The following is a 12,330-nucleotide window of genomic DNA, read 5'->3' on the forward strand; positions in this document are numbered from 1 at the left end:
GGACTCGACTTCCTGCCCAGCATAAAACATGAGACTGGAGCCGAATTCGGGCTTCCCTTGTCAATATTGCCATATTTGTTCAGAGCTTCATCTAGCCAGTGGTTATTTCTGGCTTGTCTGGTTGTCTTTTTCAAAATTACTATTTTTAAAGGCTGTGTAGCCAAGACCAGAGGAAAAAAATAAAGTTGATGTGGGCTTCCAGAAATGTAACAGCATGAGGAAGATGAGCGGCGCAGGGCTCGCCAGGCCCCTGGCTCCGGCCTGGTACTTCGCCCTGACCCTGTCACACCGGTAAACACAAGCAGTGCCATGCGAGCCCTCTGCTCTCACTCCTGGGTTCTCTCTCTCTGTGGGCCCCTGTTTTCCTAAAGTAACAGTTAGTGTAAACACACAGGGAACGACCTGGTTTTTGCCAAGAAAACCCATGAAGTTTACATTTCCTGGACCTGTTGGTCTAGCTCACAAGGCCGGGTGTTGTGTGAGCACAGGTTTCAGGGAGGGCTTGGGGGAGGGGAGAGGGCTGGAAGGATCGCTGGATGGTTAAGGAGCGTGGGGACTCAGGGAAGCAGAGGGGAGGCAAGAGAGTTAGCACCTCCGCGGGCCGTAGCTGGGCTCTTCCATCTGTTGGGCGGAATTTAATTTTTGGTTGAAATTCAGTGAGTAGCAAACTTTACTGTCACTCATGAGGAGAAAAACAGGCTTGGGAGACATTTTCATGAGCAGACTATTTAGAAACACTTGGTGTCCTTGTCTTCAAGGGGAAAACTGTGACTTAGTGAGAACCTGTTTCTGAGCCAGAACCTTGACTTGCGAACCTGGGGAGACCAGAAAAGCTCAGCTCAGGGCCCTGGGCTCCCGTCCAAAGATGCTCTTGGCTCAAGGAGCTCAGGCTGAGCATAAGGGTCCAGGTCAAGGCAGGCCTCTCCATAGCCAGTGAGTCTGCCTTTCCAAAATCCTCAACTCTAACTTTATGCTCTAGGTCAGTGTTTCCTGCACAGGGGAGGAAAACATGGCACATGTCCTGCCCATATTCCACGTACCTTTGGACTCTGTGACATATTTAAGCTCTTGGGGTGGGTTGCATGGGAGAAGGAATTTCATGGGCATGGGTTATGTTCAGAACTAGAACTAAGAGGTCCTTGACTACTTGCTACTGTCATGAAGCAAATAACGATGGACTTCCAGACTGAATCAAGCTTTATCAAAACTCATTCACCCATTTATTCATTCAACGGACATGCATGGAGTGTCTGCTATGTGCCAAGCACCATGCTGTGTGCTGGGAAAACAAGGCAGAGGGTACATGTCCGTGTTCTCAGGGTCCCCCGGGCTGCGGAAGCTGGGCAGGTTGTGCAGTGAGAGCTGGTGGCACACCCAGTGCAGCATCCCTGCCAGCACAGATGGGTACTGTGCCCATAGTTCCAGTGAGGAACACATTCCTCCCAAATGAAACTATCTAAGGTCTATGTCTCAAGCATCAAGATCTAGTTCGGTTTTACCCTGTCCATGTAAAGGTGAGAAGTGACTCTAAAATATTCTTAGCCAATCCCAAGGTATCATAAATACCTTTCATTTTACCAAATGACAGTTCATTTCTAGTGGTTATCATGGCAGTTAACAGGTCACTATGGTCACCAATAGGAAACCATGTTAGATATTCAGGGTGCTAATTAGCAAAACTAGTTTTGATCAAGATGCAGATCATAGAAGTACTTGTAGCAGCCACACCTAGAGGATGAGTTTCCTGGTGAGAATGCCAACTGTCCACTCCTCAACTGTGAGTTCTTTGGAATGCCAGCAGCAACTGGTTACAGCTTAATGGAAGTAACACACACAGTATCACACAGTGTATTCTTGAAACATTTCAAAGTACAAACATCCTAAAAAAAATGAATGCCTACTGTCTTTATAATCGAATGACACCTTAACAAGGTATAATATTGTGGAATTACACTTTCTTTCCCTCAAAGATTATAGGCATTGCTCTTTTGTCTTCTATTGGATGCTGAGGAGAAATTGTAGGCAGGCCTGATTTAATTTTTGTTCTTGCTCATAATTTGCCTTTTCTGCCTGGTTATCAGTTGAATTAAGCTTGGCATTCAGTAGCCAAATTCTCTGTCAGTTTTTTCTGGAACATAGTGTGTGCTTTTGATCTTTTGTTTAAATTTTTATTTAAGAGTAACATAAATACAGGATGTTTCGAAAACCAAAGGTTGTAGAGCTCAGTGAATTGTCATCTCATAAACACATCCATGTCATCATCACCCACGTCAAGAAGTAGGACATCACCTGCGGCTAATAATTCTCTTCCCCATCTTTCTGCTGGGTTGCCCATTTATTTCATATTGATTTGCAGGAGTCCTTTATGTTATTCTCGATACCAGAACTTTTAATTCATGGTGGAGTTTCCTTATTTTTATAGGTATAAGGAAAGAACATGTGTGGTTTGGTGTCAACTGGAACACTCAGTATTTTCAAGTGCGGCATGTCACCTACCCAGATGATGATGAGGTGACTTTTGCTCCTGCCTCCAATAACATAGTCAAGTGGTGTGGAATGGAGGTGATGGGCTAGAAGAAAGAAGCAGCAGAACAGAGAGGGGGCAGACGGAAGCAGCAAGAACAGAAGCGAGTAGAACTGTAGCTGATAGACATGGAAAGTGGGGTGTGGGGAGAGGAGACGGGGGAGAAACAGCAGAGGTTACAGGGACACGTCAAGGCAACAGGTGCTCCGGAAGATTTCGAGCACCCCGCCCTCGCACTTCTCTCTAGCTGTGGGTTATCTGGGTAGAATTCTGTTGCCGCATGGGCTGGATCAGTCTTGGCATCTGCTTGGGGTTATAAGAGGAAGGTCTGTGAGAATAGCGATGGGGCCGCTCCTACTCCACTGCCCACCTTGACCTGGGCTCCCTGCCAGCTTTCCCTTTGGCAAAACCCTGCAAATGTTGGTTCCTTTAGCTTATTTACAGCCAAAGGTCAATGAGCTACAGTTGATGGCCCGAGAGAAAACGAATGCAGTGTCAGAACCTAACCAGAAATGACAAAAGTGCCATGGAATGAGACAGAACCATAGGCGGACTCTTGATGGTTTGGTGTCTTGCTGCTGCAATGAGGCAACAGAGAAGCACTCCCCGGTGAAGTAACATGTGGTCAGGGGCCTTCCGCTGCAGGTCATGAGGCAGTGGCCTGCAAGTCCGGTGGGTGAAAGCTCCTTGAGGATAAATGGGCCTGGAGAGACCTGCTTCCTGCCTCCCGGCATCGTGAAAGGGAGCTGTGTTCTTGCTGAGAACACAGGCGGATTCATCCTGAAGAGCAGAACCTCTGGGAGACAACTGGCAAATAGATATTGTTTTGCAAAAATAATAATTTCTTCTGCAATGCCATAGAATGCAATCTTTTTTTCATTAAAAAATTGGATATGACAGATCTGGGGCACAAAGGATCTGTCAGATGTGTGGGATGTGAAATTGCTTTGAATTAGGACTAAATTTGGATGGAGAGGGGTCACTTCCCAGCTTCATTACGGTGAATTTGCTAGGAAGCAAGTTGTTAGGGGTGAGGGCACCAAGGGGAGGGTGGGACTCATCTCACCAGCGTGTGTGTGTGTGTGTGTGTGCGTGCGTGCGCGTGGGGGGTGCGCGCCATGTGTATGTCTGTGTAGTCAAGTAATCTTTCCATGATGGCATCATTACAGGGGTCTTCAGGGTGTGCTTATTGTAATAAGTAATTCATTCCTCATAATTTGGAAATGAGCCCATAGTCCTCTTGTGCGTTGGGGCGCTGCGCTCCTGGAAAAGCATCTTAGCTCTGAGTGACGCTGAGGCAGGGATGAGGAGACTTGAGTCTGAGTTATTGCAGATTTCCCCTCCTTTTCCTCCCTGTGCAAAATCCCTGCAGTCATGCAACAGCACCTGCGATGGGCCACAGGCACTGTTCCACCCTCGGGACGAAGTGCCTTAGTCCCTGCCCGAGCAACTCATCACTGGTGTAGTCATTAGCTTTTTCTGCATAAACTGCCTCCCAAAAATGTAATGTCATAAAACCAAAATCACTCATTTGGCGTCCATTCTTTGTGCTAGCCGTTTGGGCTGGGCTCGGCTAGACCATTCTTCAGATCTTGGCTGGGCTTACGCGGGTGAGTGCTGTCAGCCCACATGTGGCCAGGAGCTGGCTGGTTTAGGACGGCCTTAATTGGGGCAGTTCACCTTTTTTCCACACGGTCTCTCATCCTTCAGTAGGCTCTCCTGGGCTTGTTCACATGGTAGCTGGCAGGGTTGAGGGAGGGAGAGGGGGGGAGAGAGAGATTGAGAGAGAGAGAGAAGGCTTTCACTGTATTCTGTAGGTCAAAGCCAGTGCCAAGGCCACTCTACATTAGAGATGGAAAAATAGGTCCCACTTCTTGAAGGGAGGAGCTACATGATCACATTACAAAAGGACTTAATGTAGGGGAGAGGGGAGATTTGTGGCCATTTAAAAATCAGTCTACTACAACCAAACCGCAGAGAACAGCCTAACCACATTATCTTAACGTCAGAGATGTAAGTCCTGGCTTTGAATCTCCGGCTGGATTCAGTATGACCTGTCTCTATATTCTAGTAAATCTTAGACAACACTTTTGTCATAGTGGCTTTTGTTTTATTTTTGTTGTGGTGGTGCTTTTAAGAAAGGGTGGAACTTAAATGCAAAACCTAATGTTTACTCAGCATGGTGGGTGAGAATCTGTGCACACCAAAGCTTTGCAGTTCAACCTGACAGTCTCAAGACCATGGATTCTGTACCATATGCTCCACGAGGACAGGGACTGTTTGTCCTGTTCACCGGTGAGCCCCAGCGCCACCAGGGCCAGACACACAGTGGGCACTCGGCGAAGTCTGTTGGGTGAGGGAGTGGAGGAATGCAGTGCTTGGAATGTCGGTGGCACAGAGAACGTGGCAGTGCCCTACCAGCGAGTGTGCAGGGGGTGGCCTGCCTGAGCCCTGGGAGCCACTTTTGAATTCTGTGAGGCCTAAGAATGGCCTAGCCATCTGATGTGGCTTTTCTCTGGGGACTCTGAACAGGACATCATGGGGTAGGAGGATTTCCTGAAATGATGACTGGGATTTTTTTGAGCAAAAAACATACATGCATTTTACATTTATCAGAGATGTGTGCTCTTTATCCACTGTTTTGTGTTTTTGACTCGAGGACACGAGTCAAGTGAATGGGCTTACATTTTAGGAGCAGATCGGAAAGGATTTTAAAATTTGTTTATAACTCTGCAAATCATTCAGTAAGCAATCTGGAGTCTTATTCGTGTGAACAAAAACGTGTAATAACCTGACAAGCTCGGGGGGGGGGGGGGTACGTGGCAGGCCTAACAAGCTCAGAGACAGAAAAGTAACCACATAGGATGGCCTGATCATAAATCCCTAACTGGGCAGGCATGGCAGGTAGTCATGTCCCAGGGCTACAGTTTCCTTAGCAAAGGTCAATCTTTACCTTCCGTGAGCCCTGTCCGTTGTTCTTATGCGTCTAGGATAGCATACCTTTGAAATGTCAGCATAGTTTTCTCTTCTAGACCCCTCAGGGCACAACAGCAGGCACTGGAGCAGGAGAGCACAGAACCCCTCGCTGTTACCTTGTCCCCCACATACCATCCCTGGGCTGTAAATGTTAACTATTAACCACGTATGTGTTTCTCCGTTTTACTTTTTATCCAGTTCTTGAGATTTCCCCGCTTTGCTTTCTCCAGCCTCCTTAGTCTACCACGATGGATCTCATGTAACCCTCTCTGTCTTCTTTGATTCTAACGAGTAAAATAAGCTGCAGAATTGCCATTCTCTGGGACTTTTTCTCAATCAGTTGAGATCTTGCTTCCAGGCATGTCCTCTAAACTTTGGCTCAGATAGACCCTTATAAAGCTTTTCTATAGGTTCGGACATTCTTTCGTTGACATTTGAAATAAGCCAAATGTCCACTCACCCAGTCTCCGAGCCCGGGAATGTGCCACACGACACCTGAGCATTCCCTCCCGACCTTGGTTCTGGAGCTGTTTACATTCTGCGCTTTCCAAGGTGCAAAGTGAAGTGGGGGAAAAACTAAGATCTGTTTCTGCCCACAGAACACTTCTCACACCAAATAGGTGTGTCTGGGTAAGCGGGGGGAAGGGCAGGATCTCACACCAGCAACGAATTCTCCACGTCTCCGGACCATAGCTGGGTATCAACTCAATTGAATTCTAACATTAACTACCTAGAGTGCCAACCCCACAGGTGAAGGGCTCAGTCCCACAAAACTGCCCCCCACTTCAGACATCAACCACAAACCCAAGTCCTCCCGTATTTCCAACTGACTGATTATAAACTGCGGTTTCTCACCACCCCCTCCTCAGGCTCCATAATTCTCTGGAATGGCTCACAGAACTCAGGAAATCACTTTCCTTACAGTGACCAGATTATTATAAGGGATACAGATGAAGAGGTGCTTAGGGGGAGGCCTGGAAGGATCCTGAGCACAGGAGCTCCTGTCCCTGTGAAGTTGGGGTGAGTCACCCTCCTGGCACACGGACGATTGACCAACGTGGAGCTCTCCCAGGCCTGTAGTTTATAGGTTTCTGGAAGTTTCATTACATAGGCATGATGGATGAAATCACGGCCATCGGGAATGAACTCAATCTCCAGCTCCTCCCTTCTCCCCCGAGGTCGGGGAACGGGGCTGGTAGTTCCAACCCTCTAATCACAGGCTTGGTTCCTCTGGCAACCAGAACCCCCACCATCCTGAAGCTATCTAGGGGTGCACCGAGTCACCTCATTAACGTAAACTCACGTATCGTGAAGTGATGGGTAACAAAGATGTTCCTATCACCCTAATCCCTGAGGAAATTCCAAAGGTTTTAGGAGCTCTATGCCAGGAACCAGGGGCTAAGACTACACATACAGCGTGTGTCCCCCCAAAATGTATGCACGCTTTAACAGCTGGAAGCTCAGTTTTGAAAATGAAATTTATTTTAATAAACACTGCTTTATAATTATTCAAAGTGTGTGTACATTTTGGGGACACCCTGTGTATTTAGTAGTGGAATTGCTGTGCCATAAAGGATGCATATGTTCAGTTTCAGTAGCGATACCCAGACAGTTTTCCATTAACAGTTGTTCCAATTCACATTCCCACCAATGGTGCGTCACATCCTCGTGGACACTAGATATTTTCAGTCTGCTTAATCTGAGCCATCCTGGTGCTATGTAATGGCATCGCGTTACGGCCGTAATGAGCATTTCTCTGTTGCTATTGAGGTTGAGCATCTTTACACGTTCAGTATCTATTTAGATTTCTTTTTTGTGCCAGTTCAAGTACCTTGCCAACTTTGGCGAAGGTTTTTCCACCTATTTATTATCCACTTGTAGGAGCTCTTTATAAATTCTGGATACAAGCCCGTTGGAGATTCTATGTGTTGCAGATATCTTCAACGCTGTGGCTTGCATCCATTTTGACTCTCTTCCTGGTGGCTTTTGATGAGCAGAAGTTCCTAACGTTACTGTACTCCTATTATCAATTCTTGTGCCAATACCACGGTCTTAAAAAGTACTCCCATTGTATAGTAAACCTCGCAGTGTCCATCTCCCAGCTTTTTTCTTCTTTTTCAAGACTGCCTTGTCTATTGTTGGCCCTTTGCATTTCCATAGACTTGAGCATCAGCTTGTCAGTGTCTCAGGTTTTTATTAGGATTGTATTAAATCTAGATAGATCAGCTTGGACAGAATTGACAACAGTTTCGAGCCATTTATTATGTGGACATGGTCTAATCCCTTCACTTACTTAGATCTCTTGTAATTTCGCTCAGCAGTATTTTGTGCCATTCCATGCAGAAGTCGTGCCCATCTTTTGTTAGATTTATTCCCAGGTGTTTGATTCCTTTTAACACTATGGCAAATGGCATCTTTTTACATTTTTGTTTTCGGTTTATGGCTGGTATGTAGAAATACAACTGATATTTTATGTTGACTGTAGACCTAGTGTTCTTGATAAACTCACATATTAATTATAGCAGCTTTTATATGTAGATGACTTGAGTTCATCTGTCCTCCGTGGACTTCTCATCTGGGAATACAGTTTTATTTCCTTTGTTTCAGTCTCTATGCTTTTTATTTCCCTTTCTCGTGTTCTACACGGGTCTGTGACCTTGGACCTAAGTAGGATTTCCCCCCCTCTCGTTCCAGATGAGGCTGAGGCACATATTGACTATGAAGATAATTTCCCCGATGACAGATCTGTGTCATTCCGAGAGCTCATGGAGGACTCCCGGACAGAGGCGGAGGACAGGGATCGGGGAGGGGCCTCTGAGGAGGCTCCGAAACAGGACCGTCTGGTCTCCGTTTCTGCGGGGAGAGAAAGCATAGCCCAGGACACAGCCTTTGTGCCAAGCACAGGCTTGCCCAGTGCTGGGAGCAGTGTCCCCACGGGCCTGCCAGGGTCGATCCTGAAAGGGAAGTACTTGTTCTGGCTTCCAGCCGAGACCTTTCACAAGCTGGAGTTGGAGAAGGAGATGGATGGCGACACCAAAAAGCAGCTCCCCACGGGCGACAACCACAGCGGCATAACACTGGCCCCGGGTGAACCTGAAACCAAGGTGACGTATAGCAGCACCGATGGCCCCTCGGGGCCATATGTGGGCAGGAATGACAGCAAGGCAGGGGACCCGATGGTGAGCAGCAGCGACGAGTCCTGGTTAGACGGCTACCCTGTGACGGATGGGGCCTGGAGGAAGACAGAGGCAGAAGAGGAGGGGGTGGAAGAAGTTGGGGACAAAGGGGATGGGTCAGTAGGGCTGGAGGAATGTGTCCTGTTTACATCCCACCAGCCCGTTCTTGTGGACGTTAATAAGCCCAGGAGTACCACCCTCACACCAAATGAGGACATGACCCAGGGTTCAGCTCTCCCGTCTCAAACACTAGGTGTAGAAGCTTTTGCTCTCAAACCCAAGAGTGTGTCTGAAACTGAGGGTCCCAGCAAGGAGGATGGCGACTTGAGCAGGTACCAGTCAACTGTTCCTTGGAGATTTGCCACAGAGAAGTCTCCCATGGCCACCCTAGCCTATGAACTCACCAGCTCTCCCCTGGAGACAGTAACAACTGCTGTCCAGAAGACCCCTAACCACATTCCCTCAACTATCATGACGGCCACCCACACTGCCATGGAAACCGCTGCTCCTGAGGCCCAGGATCACTTCCCATACCTGCTGTCGGAGGACTTCTTGGGACAGGAAGGCCCCGGCCCAGGTGCCAGTGAGGAGCTTCTTCCAACCATGGAGCCATGTGTAGGAGACGAGTGTCCCAGCCTCAGCAGAGGTCCCATCATCGCCACCGTTGTCACCGTCCTGTGCCTGCTGCTGCTCCTGGCAGGCGTGGGGGCAGTGTGGGGCTACCGCAGGTGCCAGCACAAGAGCTCTGTGTACAAGCTGAACGTCGGCCAGCGGCAGGCTCGGCACTACCACCAGCAGATTGAGATGGAGAAGGTCTAGCCACCTTCGGAGTGGGCTCTCCTAAAGCCACTTGGTAGGAAAATAAACTGTGACACATCACATTGATAAACACTGAGAATTCACTAGAGCATGAAACAGGTGGGATAGGGCTTGCCTTTTTCTTCTCAGGTCTTTGTTTTACAGGCTGAGTGTCGCCGGAGGCACCTGGCAGGAAGGCTTTGATGGTATCACCGCACGTGTCAGTATCCCTCAGCCATCTGCCCTGGAACGAATTGCACTAACCCCAGACCTGGGCTCGGGCCCTAACTCCCCCACGAGGTCAAGACTCACCTCTTGCTTCATCACACTTTTCCTTTTTAAAGAAATAAAATGACTGAGTCCGTGACCTGAAATGTTTGAAATAGGTGTTTGAGAGCAGTGTTATTTAGGAGACAGATATTTAATTGTTGGGAGTGGGATATAGAAGAATATTGGGTTATTTCCTTTTAATGTGATGTTGCTGAGGGCAGATGAGCTAAGAACGAGGACATAGCCTAGAAGCTTTGAGACTTCTTTTTAACTGTCTGTTGAAATTGGAGAGAATTTAAGATTGACATTTTTGGGGGGATGGGGGTGAGGAGGTGAGGAGTGGCCGGACACACATCCACATCTGTTCCCTCCATTCTGTGGGACAGCCCATCGGTTTTTAAAAAACAAGGTTAGCTTTGTACTGGTAAGCACCGTTTCCTGTCGGAAGAAGTGGCCTAGTTGTCCTTGACCAGTCTGTGCCTAGGAATGTCTTAGAATGTTTGCCAGGACTAACAGAACTCAGTCCTTGGTTTCCTCTCTCCAGATTAACCATTTCTCTGAATTCCAGTAAAAGGGAATGACATGAGAGGGGGGGAAATTTTTTTTAAGAAGGCCAAGGACTAGGATATCAGGTGTGGGTACCTACTCGATGGAGAAGCACAGGAACTGAAAATATGAAATGATCTGTTCTCAACTATTCTTCACTCTGTTGTGGCAACCGGGAGCTCTATGGAGACAGCACAAGTCCAGTATGGGCTCATCTGGCTGTCAGGCAACCCGTTTCATAGTCCCTAGATCATCCGATGGTGGCTCAGCAAGTATTGTTTATGACAGTGGCTCTCAAAGCGTGGTCCTCAGACCAGAGGCATCAGTATCACCTGGAAACATGCTGGAGCTGCAAATTTTCTAATGCCACCCCAGATACATCAAGCAGAAACCCTGGGGAGGGGCCTAGCGCTGTGTTTTCACTAGGCCTCGGGAGGATTTCAATGCACAGTCAAGTTTGAGAACCCCTGGTTTATGCTGAGTGTTGGTCTTTGAGGCCCGCTGAAGCTCTAGAGGCCCCGAAGATGAGTAACGCCTGTGGTTTGTCTTGCACGGAAGTCAGTGTGCCACTGAGGCAGCATCCGAAGCTGTGCAATACCACCTCCCTCGGTTTCCTAGTATTGGCACAGAAACAGAACACATCACACTTTTCTAATATGAATCACTTTCTTAGAAATTGTTTTCATTGCTAGAAAGTGATGAAGGCATACATTTATTTTGAGACCCTAAGAGTCTTAGTGTTTTGGTGTGTCATACTCCTTTACAAGTGAAAAGTTGTGTTTTACCTAAGGATAAAAAGATTCTTGCAATGTGTTTTCTACCCTGCCACCTCATTTCGGTGCAAGCTTTGGAAAAATAATAGTCTAAGTATCTATAAAGATAGCACAGCAAAATGAAGGACCTTCGTCTCCATGCTGGGTAAAACGAAGACCTGAAGACACCAAATGGAACACCTACCTATGTGTCAGATGAAATCTAGAACAATAGGAATGAAATGCCTTCTGCATGTAGCCAAAGCAAAACACAACAGAATAAAATCCAGAGACTGTATATATTTATAAATTAGATTCTTTTCTAATCTATTACAAGATAACTTTTCTATTTTTAACTATGTCAAATAACCTCCATCTCAACATTGGGGTTGTGTTATCCAACTATATGTAATAAATAACCCAAGAACATTCACTTAATACCAACCCCCAAATAGGTAATATTAATGCAGATGTATTAATAAATTTATTACAAATATATTAATACATGTAAGTGTATTATATCATAGACAACTGCGAAATAAGCCCAATACATAAGTTTTTAAGTTTTCATTGACTTGGTGTCATCTAAATTAATAAGATCTAAAAAGAATATAGAAAGCAAATCATCAAACATTGTCATTATGCATGTTTTGAGACTAGTAAATGTTTCTAATGTTCATGAAAACTGAGGGGCGGGGAGGTCCATTAACACAAAGCTTCTGAGATATTTAAAATAAATATTTTCCCCAAACGTTGCTTAATGTATTTTATATTTAAGCTACATCACAATGGCTTTTTAAAAAAAGATTGTCTAGCCCTGGCCGGTGTGGCTCAATTGGTTGAGTATTGTCTCATGCACCAAAATGCCTCTGGTTCAATTCCCGATCAGGGCACATACCCAGGTTTTGGCTCCATCCCCAGTGGGTGAGTATGTGGGAGGCAACCAATCAATGTTTCTCTCACATCAATGTTTTTCTCCCTCTCTCTCCCCCTCCCCCTCCCTTTCTCTCTAAAAAATTAATAAAAACATTTTTAAAAATACCATCCAATACTCTTGAAAATAATGTCTTAACACTTGCTGTGTTTAAGACCCCCCCGTCTAAGGTCAGCTCTCCCTGCAGCAGGACTTCAGGGGAGTCTGCAGAGCTCCTGCCCCACCCCCTGCTTCCTCTGCCTCACTCAACCAGAGGTGATGCATCACTCACACGGCTCTGCTTCAAGGGATCCAGACCTCAGACATCTGTCAATGCTCAAACACTTACGCCTGATGTCACCAGTCCTCAATCTA

The 12,330-nt window shown here is 46.7% G+C and overlaps 1 protein-coding gene across 1 annotated transcript in view; it reads left to right on the plus strand.

Annotated features, from left to right (window-relative positions):
• The window catches only part of SUSD5 (sushi domain containing 5), a 31,155-nt gene extending 19,615 nt beyond the window's left edge, over positions 1 to 11,540 (plus strand). Inside the window, exon 5 of the mRNA XM_087824891.1 lies at positions 8,195 to 11,540. Within this exon, the coding sequence (XP_087681017.1) occupies positions 8,195 to 9,495 (1,301 nt within the window). The 3' untranslated portion in view covers positions 9,496 to 11,540. The remainder of the gene's footprint in view (positions 1 to 8,194) is intronic.
• The last annotated feature ends 790 nt before the right edge of the window (positions 11,541 to 12,330 follow it).

The sequence above is a fragment of the Miniopterus natalensis genome, chromosome 15, assembly GCF_054644295.1.
Source record: "Miniopterus natalensis isolate mMinNat1 chromosome 15, mMinNat1.hap1, whole genome shotgun sequence".
NCBI lineage: Eukaryota > Metazoa > Chordata > Mammalia > Chiroptera > Miniopteridae > Miniopterus > Miniopterus natalensis.